At 39.8% G+C, this 21,643-nt stretch overlaps 1 protein-coding gene across 2 annotated transcripts in view; it reads right to left on the bottom strand.

The window, feature by feature from the left end:
• The window catches only part of KCNMB2 (potassium calcium-activated channel subfamily M regulatory beta subunit 2), a 35,346-nt gene extending 15,933 nt beyond the window's left edge, over positions 1-19,413 (bottom strand). Inside the window, exons 1-4 of one of the 2 annotated variants that reach the window (XM_029283730.1) lie at positions 19,307-19,398; positions 12,303-12,315; positions 9,868-9,878; positions 8,778-8,948 (exon numbers count right to left, since the gene is read on the bottom strand). In XM_029283730.1, the coding sequence (XP_029139563.1) occupies positions 8,778-8,948; positions 9,868-9,878; positions 12,303-12,315; positions 19,307-19,362 (251 nt within the window). In that variant the 5' untranslated portion in view covers positions 19,363-19,398. Of the gene's footprint in view, positions 1-8,777; positions 8,949-9,867; positions 9,879-12,302; positions 12,316-19,306 lie in introns of both variants that reach the window. The other variant, XM_015813927.2, reaches the window with a different exon arrangement.
• Between the last annotated feature and the right edge of the window lie 2,230 nt (positions 19,414-21,643).

Below are 21,643 nucleotides of genomic sequence, written 5' to 3'. Positions count from 1 at the left end.
CACTCAATGGGCCACACACACCCAATGGGCCACATACACCCGGCACCCGACGATGCATAAGTGGGTTTTGGGTTGCAGTTTGGGCACTCGGTCTCTAAAAGGTTCACCATCACTGGTATAGGGTTTCCTGCCTGAGCAGGGGGTTGGACTAGATGAGCCCCAAGGTCCCTTCCAACTTTTTTATTATTATTTTTTATATTATTATTATTATTATTATTATTATTATTATTATTATTATTATTATTATTATTATTATTATTATTATTATTATTATTATTATTATTATTATTATTATTATTATTTCATCAGAGGCCCACCCAGCAATGTTATATTCATACATACATACATACATACATACATACATACATACATACATACATACATTCCATTTCTATAGCTGTTACTTAAGAACTGTAGCAAGAAAGGTTGTAAAATGGGGCAAAACTCACTCAAGAAACATCTCACTTAGCCGCATAAATGTTGGGCTCAATTGTGGTCATAAGTTGAGGACTACCTGTACAAAGTGCCCATTAACATTTTATATACAGATGAAACATTTCCTGCTTTGCCTGTGAACTCTGCCACTCATCCACACCACGTTCTTTGGCGAAAGAAGGATTTTCAGATGGGGAGCGGTACAAAGAAAGAGAAATCAAAGAGCATGAAAATAGTATCCAATATCAAAAATTATGATCTGCTTTTATTTTTTTAAATAATAATCAGAGAATATCGTTAAAGAGAATCAGACTTTGGGATGGCTTTCACAGGCATTTCTCTTGGATCAATAGATTTTTACTATGTAATTCATTTTATGAGCAGTTCTCAAAGCAATCAGGAAAATAAAAGGAACAAAAGAACGGGCTGACATTTCCTCAGAGATTTGCAATAAGATGATTGAGCTCATACAGAACGAAGCTTGTATGAGAATCATTTCGGAGATTAAGGAAGCTCAGTATTTTTCCATTACTGTTGATTTTTACATCTGATTTTTCTCACGTAAGATTTATGGCACATCCTGTTTTAATTGGGCCTCAGTAACAAAATGGAAGAGCAGGCAGAGTGGGTGTGCTCCAGGTTCTGTCAGTTTAATGTCATCTTGTGGGACCAAGGGATCAGTTCTCACACCGATCTAATTTGGTTTCTGTGGAGCCCCTGTTGAGTCATTCTTGTGTTTTTGAAGCATGTTTTGCATCATTTTATATTTTATTGTATCGTATTTATTTTATTGTATTTATTTTTAAATTAAATTTTAAATTTTGTTTTAGTCTGGTCAGTGACCCAGTTTTAGTTGCATTTTTAACTTTATCTAGCTCATTCATTATTCAATTTCTATGCCGCCCATATCACTGATACAGCGACCCTGGGTGCTTACAATGTAATCCAAACTAAAAAAAAAAAAAGTACTAGAAAAGAATTAAATTCAGAAAAATAAAATAGAAAACTAAAAATCAAGAAGATGAGCAGACAGGGTGTGTGTGTGTGTGTGTGTGTGTGTGTGTAGGAATCTTCTCTACCAGATCTGCCAATGGATCACACATAAGTTATGATTAGTGCAAGTTTGGAGAGTGATATTTCATTGAGTGTGACTTGCAAATTGTAAACTGATACCAGGTCACCTTAAATGCAACCAAAATCCCATTCATGTGAGATGAATGCATGTGCCATAACTGATTGACTTGCCCCATCTGCAATGGAAAAAGAGACATGCTGTGGAATCCATAGGTCCAGGAATTCTGGCTGGCATGGTCCAGGAGAAGAGCCCTTTCTGCCATGGCTTCTGCCCTCTGGAACATCATACCTCCCAAGGTGAGATCCACACACACCCTTCTGTTCTGCCTTAAGGGCCTGAAGGCCTGTCTCTGCCAACGGACCTGGGGGCATGTGATGCCAAAGGTGATTAATGTTCCAGCACTGGAAGTTTTTAAGAAGAGATTGGACAACCATTTGTCTGAAATGGTATAGAGTTTCCTGCCTGAACAGGGGGTTGGACTAGATGGCCTCCAAGGTCCCTTCCAACTCTGTTATTCTGTTAATGGACTGAGATAAGACCCCATCTCCTCCCTGTGTTCATCTTGCTCCCTTCCTCCCCATCTTTTTTTAATCAATTTTAGTGGTATGGTTTATTGCTTTAATGTTGTATATTGTTGCTTTTATTGATTGTAAGCTGCCTAGAGTCATTGCAAGGTGAGATGGACACCCCATAAGTTGAACAAATACATAAGCACATTGAGGCTACAGCATACACAATTGTGATTGGGGTTTTTGATGCTGCTAATCTTCATGTAAGGAACACAATACAAGTTTTAAAAATAAGAGGTCTGTTATTGTTGTGTTACAACACAACTTTGATGTAACTGTACAACATGAATGTGGTCAGAGCCACAGTAAAACAGGATGGAAACTGGAACACTTGACTCTATGATAGAATATTTTTGTTTTTATTTTTCTTTCTCTAACAGCTCTGTCTCTTTGTTAACCATACATTTAAATTATAAGTATATTCTTTTTTTAATTATTATTTACTGTTAATACTTCATTAATGTACTTATAAAAATTAGGTTTAAAAATTTTCATCACTGAGCTGGAACCAAATACATGTTTTCCATAGAAACATCGCTTTGAATAGTGCAAATTTGAATAATGTGACCATTTTAGTGTGATTAATTAAATTTAATTAATTTCTGGGGCTTTCTTTAGTGAGGAAAACTGGTGTGAAATTGCAATCAGCATTCTTCCAAAGAAAAATGGCAAGGAATTTCACTGGCTAGTATTAGGCACTCTTTGTGCTTTTTTAAACAGAACGATTGCCTTTTTGAAATAAAGTTGTTTGAGGTGCACCTATTCAGCACTTATTGTAGGAGACGAGCAGGCAGAACTGGGGGTGGGGAGTTAAGCATGTCATCAGTTTAGAATTGTTATGTTGCCACAAGCGGTCCAAGTCTAATGTGAATTCTCTTGACCCGTATCTGGTGGCAATTTAGTGTAGAACTTTAGTTGACTGGATTAATGTTAGGCGCAAAGAATCAGGACCATCTGTTAGATTGCAGCATAGAAGATTTATTCAAGCCTGTACACAAGAATCTAGTTAACTAAAGTTCAACAAATAAATTGGCACCAGATAAGGGTCAATGGAATTCAGGAGGGGTTTGACTGGGCACGCTTATGGCAACGTAATTATTCTAAGCTGCTGATGCGCTTAACTCAGCCCTTCAGCTTTGCCTGCTCTTCTCCTACATCTATCCACGAATGGAACTTTGAAAGGATGTTGAAGAGTGGTCCAAAACAGCCATTAAAAAAACCCACTACAGGTAGCGCTTGACTTACAACCATTCATTTAGTGACCTTTCAAAGTTACAACAGCACTGAAAAAAAAAGCGACTTATGATGACCGTTTTTCACACTTCTGACCATTGCAGCATCCCCATGTGATCAAAATTTGGTGAAAATGACTAAAAAACAAATAGACTTTAAACCAGAATTATTTTTGTTAGGAATAATAGGAGCTAATTATGAGAAAGATTGCAGATGTTTAATACTACACGTACTAACGGCAGCAAGAATTGTATTTGCCCAACATTGGAAAAATGAAAACTTACCAGCTGAAGTAGTACTAATTAAGAACATTCTAGAGTGTGCAGAAATGGATAGACTGACTTTAAAGATAAAAGAGAAAGAAGACTCGGTGTATTTTAGAACATGGGATAATTTCTATCAATAGCTAGAAAGACGAGTTAGAGAGAAAGGAACGTGATATGTAATTTTGAATATATATTAGCAAGAAGAAGGCTATTGAGTGATTAATTACCATATTGTTTATGATAACTAACTATTATCTGTTATTGTTTGTTAAATACATGAACCCAGACATTATGCTGTTTGCTAAATATTGAGAATGTTACTGTATTTGGAAAACCCCCAACCCCAACCCTAACCTTAATCCTAACCCTAACCTAAATCCCAACCCCAACCCCGACCCCACCTTATTCTTAACCTCATAAAAACTAATAAAATCTATACCAAAAAAAAGGATGCTTGGCAACTGGCTCATATTTATAATGGTTGCAGTATCCCAAGATCATGTGACTTTCTGACAAGCAAATTCAATGGGGGGAGGAGCCAGATTCACTTAACAACTGTGTTATTAACTTAACAATTGTAGTGATTCACTTAACAACTGTGGCAAGGTAAAACTCACTTAACAAATGTCTTGCTTAGCAATGGAAAGTTGTGGTTGTAAGTCAAGGACTACTTGTATCAATTTTTCCCTAAAAAGAAAACAATGCTATCAAAACCAATACGGCCCTGTTGTGTTTATATTTTGATATGCATTATGAGTCATTTCAAAGAAAAAGAGATGGTGAAGTCACAGGCAAACTCTGGTAAAAAAAAATCTGAAGACATTTGAAACGGTTCTTGTGGCAAGATTCGGGTCTATATATTCACAAATTAGATCCTGTTAATAAAATTCTGCAGAAAACCAAGCCTTGTTTTGTGAGGCAAGGAATCACCTCCTTCCATTATCACTTTCGCTTGTGAGATGCGTAACTGCTTCAAAAAAATGATTGAGAAAGAAGCACACACACAAAAAAAGTCCTCACATGAAACAAAATCACACAGTCACCCAAGAGATCAACGCCACCAAGGCATAAATCAATTTTCTCAGATGGAAATAAAAATGAGCACAGGCTAAAATGAAAGAGACACGTTCAGGGTGGAAGCATGTGATATTATATCAAGGTGATTTCAAATTGAATTGGAGAAGTGTTCTTCTGCTTATATAAAATTGTAAATTTATTTGGTTTCTTGTCAGGACTTGACTGGGGCTTTGAGTCAGGGAACTTTTATAAGGATGCTTTTGTGTGGAAATGGCTTTTTCCTTAGAATGTAAATATTTCATGAACTTCATAGACAACCCAGGTGAATGAGATGGCGCTAAGATAATACATAGCATTTGAGGGCAATTTACAACATTTTGAAGACAATAAAGAATCGACTGAGGGTTTTTTTTCCCAGAGGTTGCTCTATTTTTCTATCTGTGTAACTCTGCCCATTTCTAACTGTGAAGGAGAAAGAGTGATCTATTTTTGATTACAAATACATCCACCACCCTGCACTGCCCATCAGTAATAGCTTCTCTTCATAGAACAGTGGGTAATTTCTTCCAAGAAAATTATCCTTTGATAGTCTCATATTGAATTTGTTGCTAAGACAAGCAGATAAAAGACAAATCGTGTGAAATAACCAGAATGAAGCAAAATTGGGACAATACCGGGACCTACATTAAAAAATAAATCAATCACAGGACAATACGCAAACTTCCCAGTTCTGTACAATTGAGCCCAAATTTTATGTTGCTAAGTGAAACATTTGTAAAGTGAGTTTTCTCCCATTTTACGACCTTTCTTGCCACAGTTGTTAAGTGAATCACTGCAGTTGTTAAGTTAGTAACATGGCTGTTAAGTGAATCTGACTTCCCCATTGACTTTGCTTGTCAGAAAGTCACAAGAGGGGATCATATGACTCCGGGACATTGCAGCCGTCATAAATATAATGTCTGAATGTTAATCATGTGACCTTGGGGATTGTAAGTGTGAAAAACAGTCATAAGTCACTTTTTTCCATGCCGTTGTAACTTTGAACGGTCACTAAATGAACTATTGTAAGTCGAGGACTACTAGTAATTCTTAAGCAATACAGAAAAAAAGAGAGGTGGAAGATGCCAGAATTTAGCCCCATGGAGAACTTCTATTTTTATCTAATATGTTGATTAGCCAGCAAAGAATGCACCGTCATTATGTCTAAGCTTTCTTTAAATCAATTTATGAAACATGAAAAAAGTGGCTATTTTTAGAACTCCTACACCTTCCAGTTTTAAGGTTAGCAGTTTCAACATTGTGCTCAGTTCCTTCTAATGAAAATATGGATAGTTTTTAAGATGAGCATATACTGTATATCCTTAGCATTAGTTTTTCAAACAGGAAAGAAATATACAGTGCATGAAGAGGCAATGAGAAAAATGAAGTAGGGAGCAGACATACATATTGCCTCCAGGATCTCTCAGAGTTTTAAAAAGGTCTTGAGTCAATAGGACATGTAGACAGTGCAGATAAGCTCTCTTGTTGTGACCCTGTTGTGTTATGTGATTAGTAAGTTATGAAAAACACAGCTACAGTTGGCTGTGAGACTTTGATTAAGTTTGGTAAAGGTTGAGGGAAGCACAGGAAGGGGAAGATGATGGAAAAGGTGACAGATCATTAATGTCCTTGGAAATATTAGAGGTTATCATTGAAGAGAAGCCAAGCACACGTCTTTAGAGTTATCAGAAGTTGAATGTGACCTAAGAAACTTAGAAGACCACATTTAGACATAAAGTTTGCCCTGATGCATTCTGAACCATGACTGGAGCTTATAGATCAGTGGTGGCGAACCTATGGCACGCGTGCCAGAGGCGGCACTCAGAGCTCTCTCTGTGGGCACGCGCGCCATGCCCCGGAGATGGCAACTCTCCCTCTTCCACCAGCCACCCGCTAACTCGCCGGGCTGGATGCATCCCAGCACCCATGCACTCACTGACCTCTGTGTCCAGGAGCCGATGGTGTCAGGCAGCAGCCGCCCCGGCCCCTGCCTCACCATGCCGTGACAATGGCACCCCGCCCTGCCTAGCCTCGCCTCGCCTCACCCCGCAGGACGAGCCTCCTGCCCACCGCCCCACCTGCCAGAGACCCCCTGGATCTCCCCCAACCCTGCCCAGCCCACACAGGCGTCCCTCCCCATGAGCAATATTGAGGTGATCACGCCCACCTTGGCCACACCCACCCAATCTGCCATGACCACCACAGCCACGCCCATTCAGTGGGCCATGCCCACCTGGCACCCGGCAATAAATAAGTGGGTTTTGGGTTGCAGTTTGGGCACTCGGTCTCTAAAAGGTTCGCCATCACTGTTATAGATGCTTTTGACAAGTATGTCACTATGCCAATATAAAAGTTAGAATTAGTGGTACAGCAAGTGTTTGATAAGTCCCAGTTAGTTCTGATTAATTTTTGCTTTGTTAGAGCTATGCAAAAAATACTTGAGACGGTGAGATCTTATCTGCATTGCCTATTTGTCCCATCATCTGAATGGACCAGAAACCATTTTTGGAAGAGAAGGGTGGAGAACGTCACTCTTTATTCACCTCCTCTCATTGCAGTTGAGATCTCTGGATACATTTTTCTCCTGTGTTTTTATGTACTCTTTCCTTTCTAATTGATGTGCTGTACTTTGTGAAAGTCTAGTCACACAGTTGTAGCTACTTCATAAAAGAAAGAATACTCCCTCAGCCATGTCAGTGGTTACCCTGGAGAAGAAGCAATGAATGGAAACTAATCAAGGAAAGAAGCAACCTAGAACTAAGGAGAAATTTCCTGACAGCTAGTTCCAATTAATCAGTGGAACAAATTGCCTCCAGAAGTTGTGAATGTTCAAACACTGGAAGTTTTTAAGAACAGATTGGACAACCACTTGTCTGAAATGGTAAGCTTTCCTGCCTGGACAGGGGGTTGGACTAGAAGACCTCCAAGGTCTCTTCCAACTCTGTTATTGTGTTATTTTACTAGCAATGCTACAATAGCATGATGGTTATAACATTTGCTTTGTAAATATGTAGAAGGTTACTGGTTTGAAGCTTAGGAGAAACTTAAAAAAAAGATTTTTTTCACTGTTCTATATACTTTTCTTTGGGCTTTAAGGACATTCTTTTAAGGCTATTCTGAAAACAGACAAATAAAAAATGGAGAACCATGTAGCATCTATAGCATTTTCAGGAAATAAAATGATGACTGCCTGAAGATGGCTGTAAAAATCAATTCCAATTCCTGACCTTTCATACACATTGAAAAAAATATATGAAAGCAACTTGTGAATGAGTGGGCAGCCCCAGAGAAGAAATGAACAAACAAGTAAGCAAATGAAGAAAGAAATATATCTAATGTGAATCATGTAAATACACAGATATTAATACTGGAAGGTATTAGGATTTGAATCATGAAAGCAAATTGAATAATGAAATGAACAGATATTTCTTGCGTCTTTTCTTCCTATTTGTTAGTCCACCCTTTCCCAATTTCTGGAGCTCTCCAGAAATATTGGCAATACAGTTCCTAGAAATTTATATCAGCATGGTCACATTGGTGGAGAATAATAGGGTCCATCATCCTAACACATTGCACAGGCATCAGGCTATGGAAGGCTGATGTAGTCTAAGGCCAAACTTCACATTTGCCTCTTGTATGTCTGGAAAGACTTTGGAAAGAGTGCAGAGAAGAGCAACAAAAATGATTAGGGGACTGGAGGGTAAAACATACAAAGAACGATAGCAGGAATTGGGTATGTCTAATCTAATGAAAAGAAGGACTAGGGGGTGACATGATAGCACTATTCCAATATTTGAGGGGCTCCTACAAAGACGAGGGGATCAAACTATTTTCCAGAGCACCAGAAGGCAAGACAAAAGACAATGGTTGGAAACCAAACAAGGAGAGAAGCAACCTAGAACTAAGGAGAAATTTCCTAATGGTGAGAGCAATCAACCAATGGAACAGTTTGCCTTCAGAAGTTATGGGTGCTCCATCACTGGAGGCTTTCAAAAAGAGAGTGGACAACCATTTGTCTGAACAATCTCCTGCTTGAGCAGGGGGTTGGACTAGAAGACCTCCAAGCTCATTATTCTACAGTATGTTTTATGTTCTATGTTTTTAGATCTGAGAATGCTATTAGAAGAAACACGAATAATTTACCTTTGCATGTATGATCTCAGCAGGGTGATGCCCAGGAGGAAGTACATCATAATGGAGCACACCATCATGGCCAGTCCGAGGAATATGGCCCGGTCCTCTCCTGCTTTGAGAGCGGTGACTGTTTTCCTTTTGTCCAGCAGATCATGATCCCTGATTTTTTGGTAAATATTTCTGAGGTTGAAAACAATACATTCTTATGTGGAGTTCACACTTTAATCAATAAACCCTCTAAAAGGAATGTTTGCTCCGTTTCCAGGGCCTGCCTCAGGGGACATCACAGCTTTATGATTACCGCATTCGATGTTTTCTAAAGATTTTCGCTAGGACCTGGTAAGGGGAAAAAAAAAATCATCCAAAACACACAAAAGGCTTTCATCGGTGGAATGATTTCAAAGCTCCTCTTTCCCTTTCTTGCCTCTGTTTTTCAAGTTCCAGGAAGGAGCTTTTTGCAACAGATGAAATGAATCTTTGACAACGAATCTTAAATCGTTCACACCAGAGGAATGTTTTGGAATCCCCAGAAAAATGTGTGATGTGACCGAAGAAAGAATAGTCAAAGATGTGTTATTCCCTGCTTTACTTCCTGGTGGCATTTCAACAATTTAGAGTTCTTAGGGCTTGCCCTTCAAGATACTCGGGACCAGGGCTTTTTTTGTCATAGAACGCCCAGAACGGAATTCCGGCACCTTTTTTGGATGGAACCTTATAGGGTAGGCAAGGCGGGTTATATGATGTGTGTGAGTTCTGGCACCTTTTTTTTTTATACAAAAAAAGCACTGCTCTGGACACTTAATTGACCCAGAGAGGAGGACAATAGGCTGATTTAGGCATAGAGGTTAATCTTTCCTGTGAAAAATATGATCTGATATCATGCTACCAATTTCTAAAATTCTATATTTGAGTTCTAAAATGATTACCGTTTTACAGGTAGCCCTTGACTTATGACCTGCTGACATGCTTGGTGGGGGATGAGGAGGAGGGTGTGGGGACCCAAGGGGTAGGAAGCAGGCCCAAGGGCTTGTGGGACCCTGAGGCATGGGAAGTGGAGCATGGGGTAGGGAAGACCTTGGGAGGCTCGAGGCAGACAGACCTGGGCCTGTGCTAGGCCTCCCAGGGCATCCTCCAACCCTGAGGTATCCCATCCTCTGCTTAATGTGATTTTTAACAACTGCATCAGAGACAATGGGGGTGGAGGTCATTAAGCGAGGTAATCATGTGGTCTCCTCGCTTAATGACTGTCATGATGTGCGACTGAAATGGGCAGAGTCCATTACAACCATGTATCAAGGGCGATATGAATAGACGTTATATTTTATAGTATTATGGCATTTTATTATAGCATTTTTAACAGTATATAGTATTTTGTAATTTTTCCATCTGCATTAAGGTCTTTAATTTAGTACAAACATCTTTTTTTGTTCTCCTTTTCAGAGATATTTCCTCACATTGGTGGCCATCCATAATGTGATCACTTGATCAACATCTTTGGTGCCAACTTATTTCTAGCTTATTTCATGATGTTCTGGGTTTGTGTTAACCTAAAAATAATTATCTATCTATCTATCTATCTATCTATCTATCTATCTATCTATCTATCTATCTATCTATCTATCTATCTATCTATCTATCTATCTGTCTGTCTGTCTGTCTGTCTGTCTGTCTGTCTGTCTGTCTGTCTGTCTGTCTGTCTGTCTGTCTGTCTGTCTGTCTGTCTGTCTATCTATCTATCTATGGAGTTCTTGGTGCTTTCTGATCTTTGTTGTTTACTTGCAGACATTTCATTACCCAACTAGGTAATATCATCAATGCAGGCGAGTATGGGGTTTGCTGCCTGTTTATATATAGTAGCTGTTCTGCCAGCTTAAGTTAGAGAGTGGTTTTTTCCCCTTGGTAATATCTTGATTAGAGAGTTCTAATGTGTTTAGATAAATCAGCCATCAATAGACACATTTACACACCTTTCAAAAGAGACATATAAATATAAATCTAGGAAGGAAACAAAAAATTAGAAGACATCTTCCCCAACAGCAGCCAACATTCAGATAAATAAAGATCACATTAGACAACGAGGCACAAAAACAACACGTTACCCAAGGAACCTCCAAGGAGAAAACCACAACTTCCCCAAAACTGGCAAGGCAAGCAACTATATATATATATAGGAAGCAAACTCACACTCATTTGTATGCACGATGGTATCTAATTGGATAATAAAACATCTGTAAGCAAACAACCAGGCTCAGAGAGCACCAAGGACCCCACAGTTCAACCCTGAGCTATAGATATTCTCTTCTATTAGTGTCTATCATCTCTCTCTCTCAAATGAGTTACAGTATGAGTTACACTATGTCTGAGAAATCCCACATTCAAATGAAATATTTTTATGGTATTTAAAGGTAGGACACGAGCAGACACATATTTTCTGCTCCATATACTCTAGTGAGTTTTATATTTTCCCATCAGCACATATTGCAGAGATTAGCAATTTTGGAGGAGTTAGGGACACATTTGGAATTTTGATAAGGTGGGACAGTTGCTTATTTACAAAATGGTTCCCAGGATTGATGTTCCCAGGGAACATCAACGTGCCAGAAGGGGAAAATGGCTGTTCCAAGGATGTGCTGCAAATAACAAGAATGCCAAGTGATTGTGCTTTGCTTTGTGGCAGGACAGCTTCCTAGTTTTCTTTTTTAAATGATATGTTTGCATATATAGAAAAGGAACAAGGTGGGAAGGGTGTTAAGGCACGACACTGCCTAGACAGTTGGATTGTTTATTAAGCTGAAGTGTTAGGTTGAATCTGAGCTCTACCACTCCATTCTGGTTTTGTGCTAAGACACAAGTTTAGAATTAAGGGGAACAAATAAGGGGTTTGTAATGTATGTCCATGGAGATTCTCAGTCACCTGGGTCATCGTTGTCCCAAAGGTGCTTTTTCAGGAGGCAACTGGACTTCCTTGTTTTTTCTTTGAAGACGTTTTGCTTCTCATCCATGAAGCTTCTTCAGCTCTGACTGGATGGTGGGGAACGGAAGGATTTACACCCCTTGCAGACAGCTGGTCATTTGCATTCTTTTAGCCTCAACGACTCTCCAGAAGAATGCAAATGACCAGCTGTCTGCAAGAAGTATAAATCCTTCCGTTCCCCACCATCCGGTCAGAGCTGAAGAAGCTTCTTGGATGAGAAGCGAAATGTGTTCAAAGAAAAAACAAGGAAGTCCAGTTGCCTCCTGAAAAAGCATCGTTGGGTTTATAATGTATGTGGCAATGACCTTGAGAGGCAGGAGGGAGAGCCACAGGCTGGACATCTGCAAGTAAAAGATGTCTTGGCCCACTGAAGGAAAGGAGGGCATGGGAAACAGTTCAAAGGAGGCCTTCCTTTTTACTCTCCGAAAAAAATACTTTCAGTCTTGCAAGATTCTGTTACTACAGGTAGTCCTCGACTCACCACAGATTGTTTAGTGACTGTCCAAAGTTGCAACATCACTGAAAAAAGGACCATTCTTCACATTTGCATCCATTACAGCAGGGGTAGTCAACCTTGGCTCTTTTATGACTCGTGGACTTCAACTCCCAGAATTCCTGAGCCAGCCATGCTGGCTCAGGAATTCTGGGAGTTGAAGTCCACGAGTCATAAAAGAGCCAAGGTTGACTACCCCTGTATTACAGCATCCCCAGGGTCATGTGATCAAAATTCAGACGCTTGGAAACCGACTCACCTTTTCCAACCTTCTGACAAGCAAAGTTCACTGACAAGCCAGGTTCATTTAACAGCCATGTTTCTAATTTAACAAGTGCACTGATTCACTTAGCAATGGTGGCAGGAAAAGTTGTAAAATGGGACAAAACTCCCTTAACAAATGTCTCACTTCTCAACATAAATTTTGGGCTCAGTTGCAGTTGTAAGTCAAGGACTACCTGTATAACCACACAATAAAGACAGAACTAGTATTCCTGGCTATGCTTCTTTCCTGGAGGTCCTTGCGGGGCTGGCTGAGTTGAGGACAACATCTCGGCTTCTCTTTTCTTCTTCTCCATAATTTGGAACTCAGTGGGTGTGTGGAATGAGCGCTGATTTCTTTTCCCCTCACTAATGGTAGCCAGCCACATGCAGTGGAGTAGATAATAGGAGGAAGGGGTAAATGCATGATATTATGGATAGACATGATGTGCTGACTAATATATCAGGGAGAGAATGGGAGGATGATACACAGATGGAGTTTTGGACAGGATCTCCATGTTATTGTGAAGGTGTAACTCTGTCATAATGCAAAGATGCTTCTTCTGAAGAACTGCTTCATGCTCAAAATACTCTGGCCATATTTCAAAGCAATCTCTACACTGGTGTTTCTTAACCTTAGCACTTTGAAGATGTGTAGACTTCAAATTCCAGAATTTCTGGGATTTGAAGTCTATACATTTTCAACTTGCCAGAGTTGAGAAACAGTGCATTATGTATACATTTCCCATGTGTACCTGTGTGTGTTGTTTAAAAACAGGAAAGCAAATGTTTTCCTCCTGTCTCTGTGTGGCTATAAAGCCTGATCCAATGTATTCAGAAAAACAAGTCTGCATATATTTAGACACGCATCGGACTGCTGTCATACCAGCCTCCAGTTTGAGCATCATCACTTGAAAATAAATAGATTGGCTTAATTCATTTTCAAGTAAGTACTGGTGGCTTTTATCTAGCTTGATGTGTATTATTGTTATTTTATTCCTGTGTTCATAATTTTTCACTACACTGCTTCTTCCATTATTTGCAGAAAATCCACATGCATTATTCCAGTTCACTGCTAAGGATTTACTGGAATGCAGGCAATAAATGAACCGACTCTTGAAAAACTCGCTAACCTTTCCCCATCTTGAAATGAAATTCATAATCAATCTATCTCATCCCTTTATTTCCCTCTCCCCAAAATATAGGACAACAACAACAACATAACCTCCCCCCCTGTTTATAGGAGTATCTATGACACCATCTTCATTCCCTTAGGAGAAGAAATGTGAACAAAATAAATAAGTGCCCCATGGCTCTGTGACTATTTATCAAATTGTATTTAACTGTAATGGCTTGCTATCGGTAGATGCGTTGTTACCAAATGAAAGCAGGCAGGAACGGCAACAATTGTCATGCTGTTCTGGAACATTAGCCCATCACGCAACATAACTTGCGTCGCTCTGCAGACATAAAATGGGCATGGCACGATCAGTCAATAATCCCACCAGAACACAAATGTGACTCACATGGACGATTGAGAAATAAGATGGCTAATTGAAAAGGACGGCCATGTCATTTCCACAGGAGGCTATGAGGCATGAAATGGACAGAGGAAAGGTAACAAATAAAAGATTAAATCAAACAAATAAATTGTAGGAGCCCCAGGCAGTAAGGCGACTGAGGACCTGCGCTACATGTTAAGAGGCTAACTGGAGTCTGTAGATCTTTAATTTGGTTCTAGAAAGCCAAACTTAGTAGAAAGTTTATACTTAATAGAAAGTCTCTACTTATCTGTTGGTAGGTTATCTCAGAAAGACCATTAGTTTTCATGATCCAGGGACAGACTGTCTCTGAGTATTTGTTCTCTTGTCCTTTTCTAAAGCATCCAGCTATGTAGCTATTGATACATCAGAGAGCAGTGAATTCCTCTATCTCAGGTAGTTATGTATATACTCACAGAAGGGCATTATTGTATATTTGTCTTCCTAAGACCCCTCTACAGGCTGAACCACCAGAGTCCACTATGAAGGATCACATAAGTTCTCAGTACCTTATTGAAACAATTCCAGCAGGAATAGAAAGCTACTTAAACTCGGGTAAACTCCCAGAGTGAAAAATGTACTTTTCTGAGAACCCAACCACACTAAGTATAATTAGGTATTTTACTCGGTTGTTATGTAAACAGTACAACCTCTCCTGTTGTTCTTCTGCTATGCAACTGCAAAATGCAGTAAAGAAAAATGACTGGATAAAATTAACAAGATTATCATCTCTGAGGCTGTTAAGGCTAACCCACCCTGCAGTCTTTCCAAATGGAAAGCACAATTGATTTTTGGAGGTTTAAAAGCTTGGAATTTTTCTGGTTATTGCAGCATTCCAGTTGTCTTCCATTTTGCCTTTTATGTTGTGTGTGAGAAATCAATTGATGACAGGATAAGAAAGAAGGAACTGCTATTGTTTTATGTTCGGAAAAGAGCATAGATATGTGGCAAGAAGAATGCCAAGTGTGAGTCCCATATGATACAACAACCTCCAACCTTATATATCCAGATCAGATTATGGATTTGGGGAGAAAAGAAAAGAAAAAGAAAATCCAAAGCACTTGTGGTCTTGGGTGGAAATATCATCATGTGCATAAAAATTATCTGATGGTGTTCTGTGCCTATTGAACAATAACAAAAGAACAGGGCGTGTCCAAGAGTGGCTTCCTAGCATTTAGAAGGTGAATTACATAACCTGACGGCTTCAAACAGCTTTTGGTGTACCAGGTCACAGAGTTGATGTTTGCCTTTTAGAAGACATGGTGTCAATGTTGCTAACATTGGATGTTCTTGCTTTGACAAAATATGAAGAGGCAGCCACTCTCTGTATAAGCTTTGTGGTACTTTTAGAGTTAAATTAGATGATACTGGGAGGGGAGGAGAAAGAATGTGTGTGGGGTTTAGTTAAGATAAAGGCTACAGAATGGAAGGAAAACTTTGCCCTTCAAACTGATTGGAGAACGTGATTTATGACTGCTAATTGGAGGAGGGAATTGTGCTTGAATATTATGTGCTCAGGGGAGGGGAATTCAGATCTTGGCGTCCCCCATGTTCGTGCTGAAGGGTGCTGTACTAATAAAGAGACTTTAAGGTAAACAATGCCTCGAGGTTCTTTGAAGTATCCCCTTAATCGGAACCATGACACATGGATTGGGAAAACTAAATAGCAATGGCCTGCTTCTTCTGACCAGATATGCCAAGCACAACATGTGCACCACAAACATGATGTTCAGACTTGCAAACAAAATTACTTGAACGCATCCCAGGTCCAAACATATGTCAAGAATGTTAGTGTTGATAAAAAAAAAGGATGTCGAGAAAGTAATGTTTACAGCGTCAAATTGTTGAAAAATTAAAAGGCTGCAGGTATAGATGATGCAATTGGAGAAAGGTTAAAATGGGGCTGTGGTTTGTTCATGGCTGTGTGCCTTGTTTAACATGCTTAGGGACATGGCATCCATGCCACCTTGGATTGAGAAAATGTCATGATTCTTCCCTGAACGAAAGGAAAGGTAATTAGACTGGGGTGGGGTGGGGGGGTTTAGTTTGTTAAATGGGAAAATATTTGATAGAATTTTGATTGAGAGGGTGTAAATGGTGAGCAAATTTTGGGAAGGGCACTGCCCCTTCGTGCCATGGTATTGTGCAGACCAGATTCTTCATGTCACTGAGATACGTATAAATACGAGAAAGAAATTTATTGTATGTTTGTTGAAACTTATGATAAAGAGAATAGGTGTCAATTCTGGAATGTTTTCCATGACTATGGAATTGAACGATGGTTGCTGAAGCTAGAACGGTAATTTATAGTGGAAATAAAGCATTTGCTTCATTTATCGTTTATTTATCGCTGACATTTCTATGTTTTTCCACTCTAAATATGCATTGAGCAAGCATGAGAAAAAAAAACACCTCACTATGGATTTCAACACTGAAGAGGAGCATCACATAAATAGGTGAGGCATCCTAGTTTGTTTCATATATTTACAGATAGATGAATGCAGTGACATTAGAGATATGCTGTTTGGGGACATTAATTGTCGGCGGAGAACATAAATGATTTGCAGCAAATGGGTGATTGTATCAAGGAATACTTCTTATTTAAAATGCATCTTTGTTGGCCCTCACTGCAAATATGCTATTGAAATTCAGCCGTGCACTCTGGGGGCTAAATCACAGCTAACAACAACAACAAAAGCCCAGTGTGTTTCTATGCAGGAAGAATCAACATCACAGAAACGATATTTATTTTTAATGGCCCAGGATACCTGGAACAAGGAGCATTGTACCTTAGATCCAGTGGGTTGGCTTTTGTACATTTCCTGATTTTTCCCGCCTAGTATGTATTTTCCTAGTTAAAATGCAGCACGACAAAAGCATATTCCCACTTTACCTCCACATTCCACAGGGAAGTTTGAATTACAGCAGTCCTTGGAATTAAGAATGTCTAACTTACAGACAACTTGTACTTACAAATGGGTTGCCTACTATTAAAAATTCCTCGAACCGAAAGACCACTGAAACATGCCTTGCTTTCATGAACCTCTGAAGCTGCATGTTGTTAATACAGGTAGCCCTTGATTTACAATTACAATTGAGGCCAAAAGTTCTATCCTAAGTGAGACATCTGTTAAGTGAGTTTTGCCCCGTTTTACGATTTATTTTTTTGCCACACACTTGAGTTTGGCTAGTCTAAAGAAAAGAAGAAATTGGGAGAGACATGATAGCACTGTTTCAGTATCTGAGGGGCTGCCACAAGGCAGAGGGGGTCAGGTTGTTCACCAGAGCACCAGAGGGAAGGACAAGAAACAATGGATGGAAACTGATCAAGGAGAGAAGCAACCTGGCTTTAAGGAGAAACTTCCTGACAGTTAGAACAATTAACCAGTGGAACAGCTTGCCCCCAGAAATCGTGGGTGCCCCATCACTGGAGATCTTTAAGAAAAGACTAGCAATCACCTGTCTGAGATGGTGTAGGTTCTCCTGCTTAAGCGGGGGGCTGGACTAGAAGATCTCCAAGGTCCCTTCCAGCTCTATTCTATTATTATTATTATTATTATTATTATTATTATTATTATTATTATTATTATTATTATTATTATTATTATTATTATTATTATTATTGCAGTTCTTAAGTTAGTAACATGGTTATTAAGTGAATCTGGCTTCCCTATTGACTTTGCTTGTCAGAGGGTCACAAAAGGCGATCACATGACCCCAGGACGCTGCAACCGTCATAACTATGAGTCACTTGCCCAGCTTCTGAATTTTGGTTACATGACCGTGGGGATGCTGCAACGGTTGTTAGTGTGAAAAAGGGTCACGAGTCACTTTTTTTCAGTGCCGTTGTAACTTTGAACAGTCGTTAAATGAACGGTTGCAAATCAAGGACTATCTGAATATAGCTTGTTTTCAGTGGTTCATGAAAACATTGCTTTGCCTTAATATCTTGTCTGCTGAAAGAAGGTGAATGCCATCTGCCGTTTTTAGTAATAGGCAGTCCCCGTTCACAAGTTCCGACTTACATAAAATTCAACTAATCAAGGAGAGAAGCAACCTAGAAAAAAGGAGAAACTTCCTGACAGTTAGAAAAATTAACCAGTGGAACAACCTGCCTCCAGAAGCGGTGAATGCTCCAACACTGGAAGTTTTTAAGAAGAGACTGGACAGCCATTTGTCTGAAATGGTATAGGGTTTCCTGTCTGAGCAGGGGGTTGGACTAGATGACCTCCAAGGTACCTTCCAACTAATAATAATAATAATAATAATAATAATAATAATAATAATAATAATAATAATAATAATAATAATAATCTTCTTAAAGGTATATTTAGGGACAGATCTTGTTTTTAACCTGGGGACTGTCTGTAATCGATGGAGGAGCTGGAAGTGAGCAGAGAAAAATTAGAATAAATTTCTCCCAACCTGATGATCTGTAGACACTGTGAATTATAACTGCCAGAAATTCCAGCAATCCTGGGAGACGAATGGAGTTGGGATCTCCTAATTTCATATGACATTAAATAAAATGATAATAGAGAAGTCCATTATACCATGTAATATTTTAAGGCAATGTGGAACTTTTTGATAAGGAAGCACGGTTTGGGTGTGTAATTGGCTTTCCATGCCTTTCAGAATCATTCTTCATTCCCCCCCCCAATACTGGTAGACCTTTACTTGCAACTGTTCATTTAATGACCATTTGAAATTACAATGGCACTGAAAAAGGGGACTTATGACCATATTTCACACTTACAACCATTGCAGCATCCCTATGGTCACGTGATCAAAATTCGGACGCTTGGCAACTGGTTCATATTTATGACGATTCTAGTGTCCTGGGTTCATCTTCTGACGAGCAAAGTCAGTGGGGAAGCTTAATAGCCCTGTGACCAGCTTAACGACTACAGGGTTTCACTTAACAACGCTGGCAAGAAAGGTCGTAAAATGGGGCAAAACTCACTCAACAAATGTCTCACTTAGCAACAGAAAATATGGGCTCAACTGCACTCCTAAATAGAGGACTATCTCTAATTACTATAGAAATATTATCTGTTCATGATGGTACCTGGAGAGATTGGAGAAAGGAAAAGCAATAGGATAGAATTCCCTCTCCTATCATTCCTGGTTACCAATAATGCCATTGTTATAAATTATCAGTCATGTTGTGATGGCTCTTTCACAATTTTAGCTCAAAGAAGAGTCAGCATGTCAAACTTGCTGCACAAGGAGCCCAGCACACGCCTAACGCAGTGTGGACGCCACGTACCTTCTCTCATCGTGCCTGTATGACGTGGAGGTCCGGCCACTGGTCCAAATGAACATCTTAGAGGATTGGTCTCCACTGCCTCTCCTTACCGTTGAGGTCCTGGAGGAAAGATGGCAGGGCCTAGGAGAAAATGGAGAAACTTCATTACTGTACGCTGAAAACCTGCTGGGCCACATCACATCTAACAGATCCAAGTGCCAAATTTGATTGCTTTGCAGGCTCTGCTCCACAGAGAGTGTCTTTTAGATGATTCCAGGTGATATGCAAAACAAGACAATGACCTTTCTCTTCCCTTCCAGGAGGTTTGGTTGACATTAAATTATTTCCTGCTCGTTTTTCTTAATTTCTTTTTCCTCTTGTTTCCCTCTCCCTTTCTGTCGGAGCTAAAAAAATCTCACTGTGCTGCCTTCTAAAATGTGTGGGTTCTTTCTTCAAAGCAAGTCTGCTCATAATTAACTAGGTTTCCTATCCATCTCTAGTCATCTTCTCTCCCTGAGGGCTCTTGATATGAACCTTTCTTTGGCCATTTGTTTTATGCATCCATGAGATATCCAACAATGATGATGGGTTGAAGCTGTATGAACTCATCTCTAACCAAACTGGCAGTTAAATTAAAATAGAGGTGAAAGTCCACCTTCCAGGTAGATTTCCGATTGGTGTTTCTGCAGCTGTTTCTCTCTCTCTCTCTGTGTGTGCGTATGTGATTGAGTGTGACATGGATCCCATAGCAACTTGATCTGTGACACCATGACTACCAAAGAGATTTGTTGACATTAGGTAAATACTTTTTTCCCCTTTTCAGTTATTCCCCAACTTAGCCTTCCTCAATTTAATAATAATAATAATAATAATAATAATAATAATAATAATAATAGTAGTAGTAGTAGTAGTAGTAGTAGTAGTAGTAGTAGTAGTAGTAGTAGTAAAGTTGGAAGGGACCTTGGAGGTCATCTAGTCCAACCCCCTGCTCAGGCAGGAAACCCTATACCATTTTAGACAAATGGCTGTCCAGTCTCTTCTTAAAAACTTCCAGTGTTGGAGCATTCACCGCTTCTGGAGGCAGGTTGTTCCACTGGTTAATTGTTCTAACTGTCAGGAAGTTTCCCCTTAGTTCTAGGTTGCTTCTCTCCTTGATTAGTTTCCATCCATTGCTTCTTGTCCTGCCTTCAGGCGCTTTGGAGAATAGCTTGACTCCCTCTTCTTTGTGGCAGCCTCTGAGATACTGGAACACTGCTATCATGTCCTCCCTCGTCCTTCTCTTCATTAAACTAGACATACCCAATTCCAGCAGCCTTTCCTTATATGCTTTAGCCTCCAGTCCCCTAATCATCTTTGTTGCTTTGTTGCTCTACTGTGAACTCTGTGGGGTGCCAGGAAGAGCATTCAGCCAGTAAATGCTCAGCTCCATCCAGTCACCCTGACTCTACCCCAAATTAAGGCATTACAGGATCATAAAAAAGGGAGGCCCCTTTTCACTCCATTCCTTAGTTGACATTGTCTTCCTTGCCTTGCCTCCCTGCGAACTCTCACAAAAAAGGCCATCCTTTAAAGTTCAGTGCAGTTTTTGGTACCCTTTCATCTGCTTAATTTTAAGCTAAAAATATCTGAGAGTTATAGGAGGGTCAGCTCTGCCATGCAGCTGGATGAAGCAATTTGTATTAAGCATTTGCCTGAGAGGGTGAGAGATGAATGCAAGAATTTATGCCTGAGATGTAAACCTTCTTAAATGAGTGGAGCGGAGAGGACAAGCCAGAGGAGCAGATGCCTTCAGCTTCACTGCGTCTGGCCTTGGGCCGAATTTCAAAAGTCTGCTGCCATAGATAAAGTTCAAAAAGAAACGCCTTTTCTTTTAGCAGAATACTGAGAATGGGTGTCAGCTGCCGTGTTACACTTGCTTGTGCTTTGCTACTATGCGGTGACAGTCTGAAATGAATTCTGGGGAGGGGGGATGCTTGGGGGAAAACAAAAATAACTTCTGTATCTCCCTCAGATGCTGCCTCAAGGTCATTCGGCTGGGAGAAGAAGGCAGCATACAAATCTACTCTTGAATTGACCTTTCTGAAAATGAACCTGATTGGTCATTGGGGGTGGGGTCAGTGATGGGAGGCAGTTAAGGGAGGGAAAAGTTGAACTTAAGAGATTTTGGTGTGCAATTCTCAGTTCTGACTATGCATGACCGCAATACACTTGACTTCTAATAAAAATATACCTTTCTCAACAAATGGAGCCAAGGATTGTTTCTAATTAGAGGTTTAAGCTGTGGCAGGCCTACAATTGGTATGTAATAGGTACATATAAAGGATAAGGGGTATTTCTGCCACTATTCTTTTTGACCCA

This window comes from Protobothrops mucrosquamatus, unplaced genomic scaffold (assembly GCF_001527695.2).
Source record: "Protobothrops mucrosquamatus isolate PMUCROS unplaced genomic scaffold, P.Mucros_1.0 scaffold203, whole genome shotgun sequence".
In the NCBI taxonomy this organism is placed as follows: domain Eukaryota; kingdom Metazoa; phylum Chordata; class Lepidosauria; order Squamata; family Viperidae; genus Protobothrops; species Protobothrops mucrosquamatus.
Note: the sequence above shows the minus strand (reverse complement) of the source record. Positions and strands in the feature narration are given on the sequence as shown.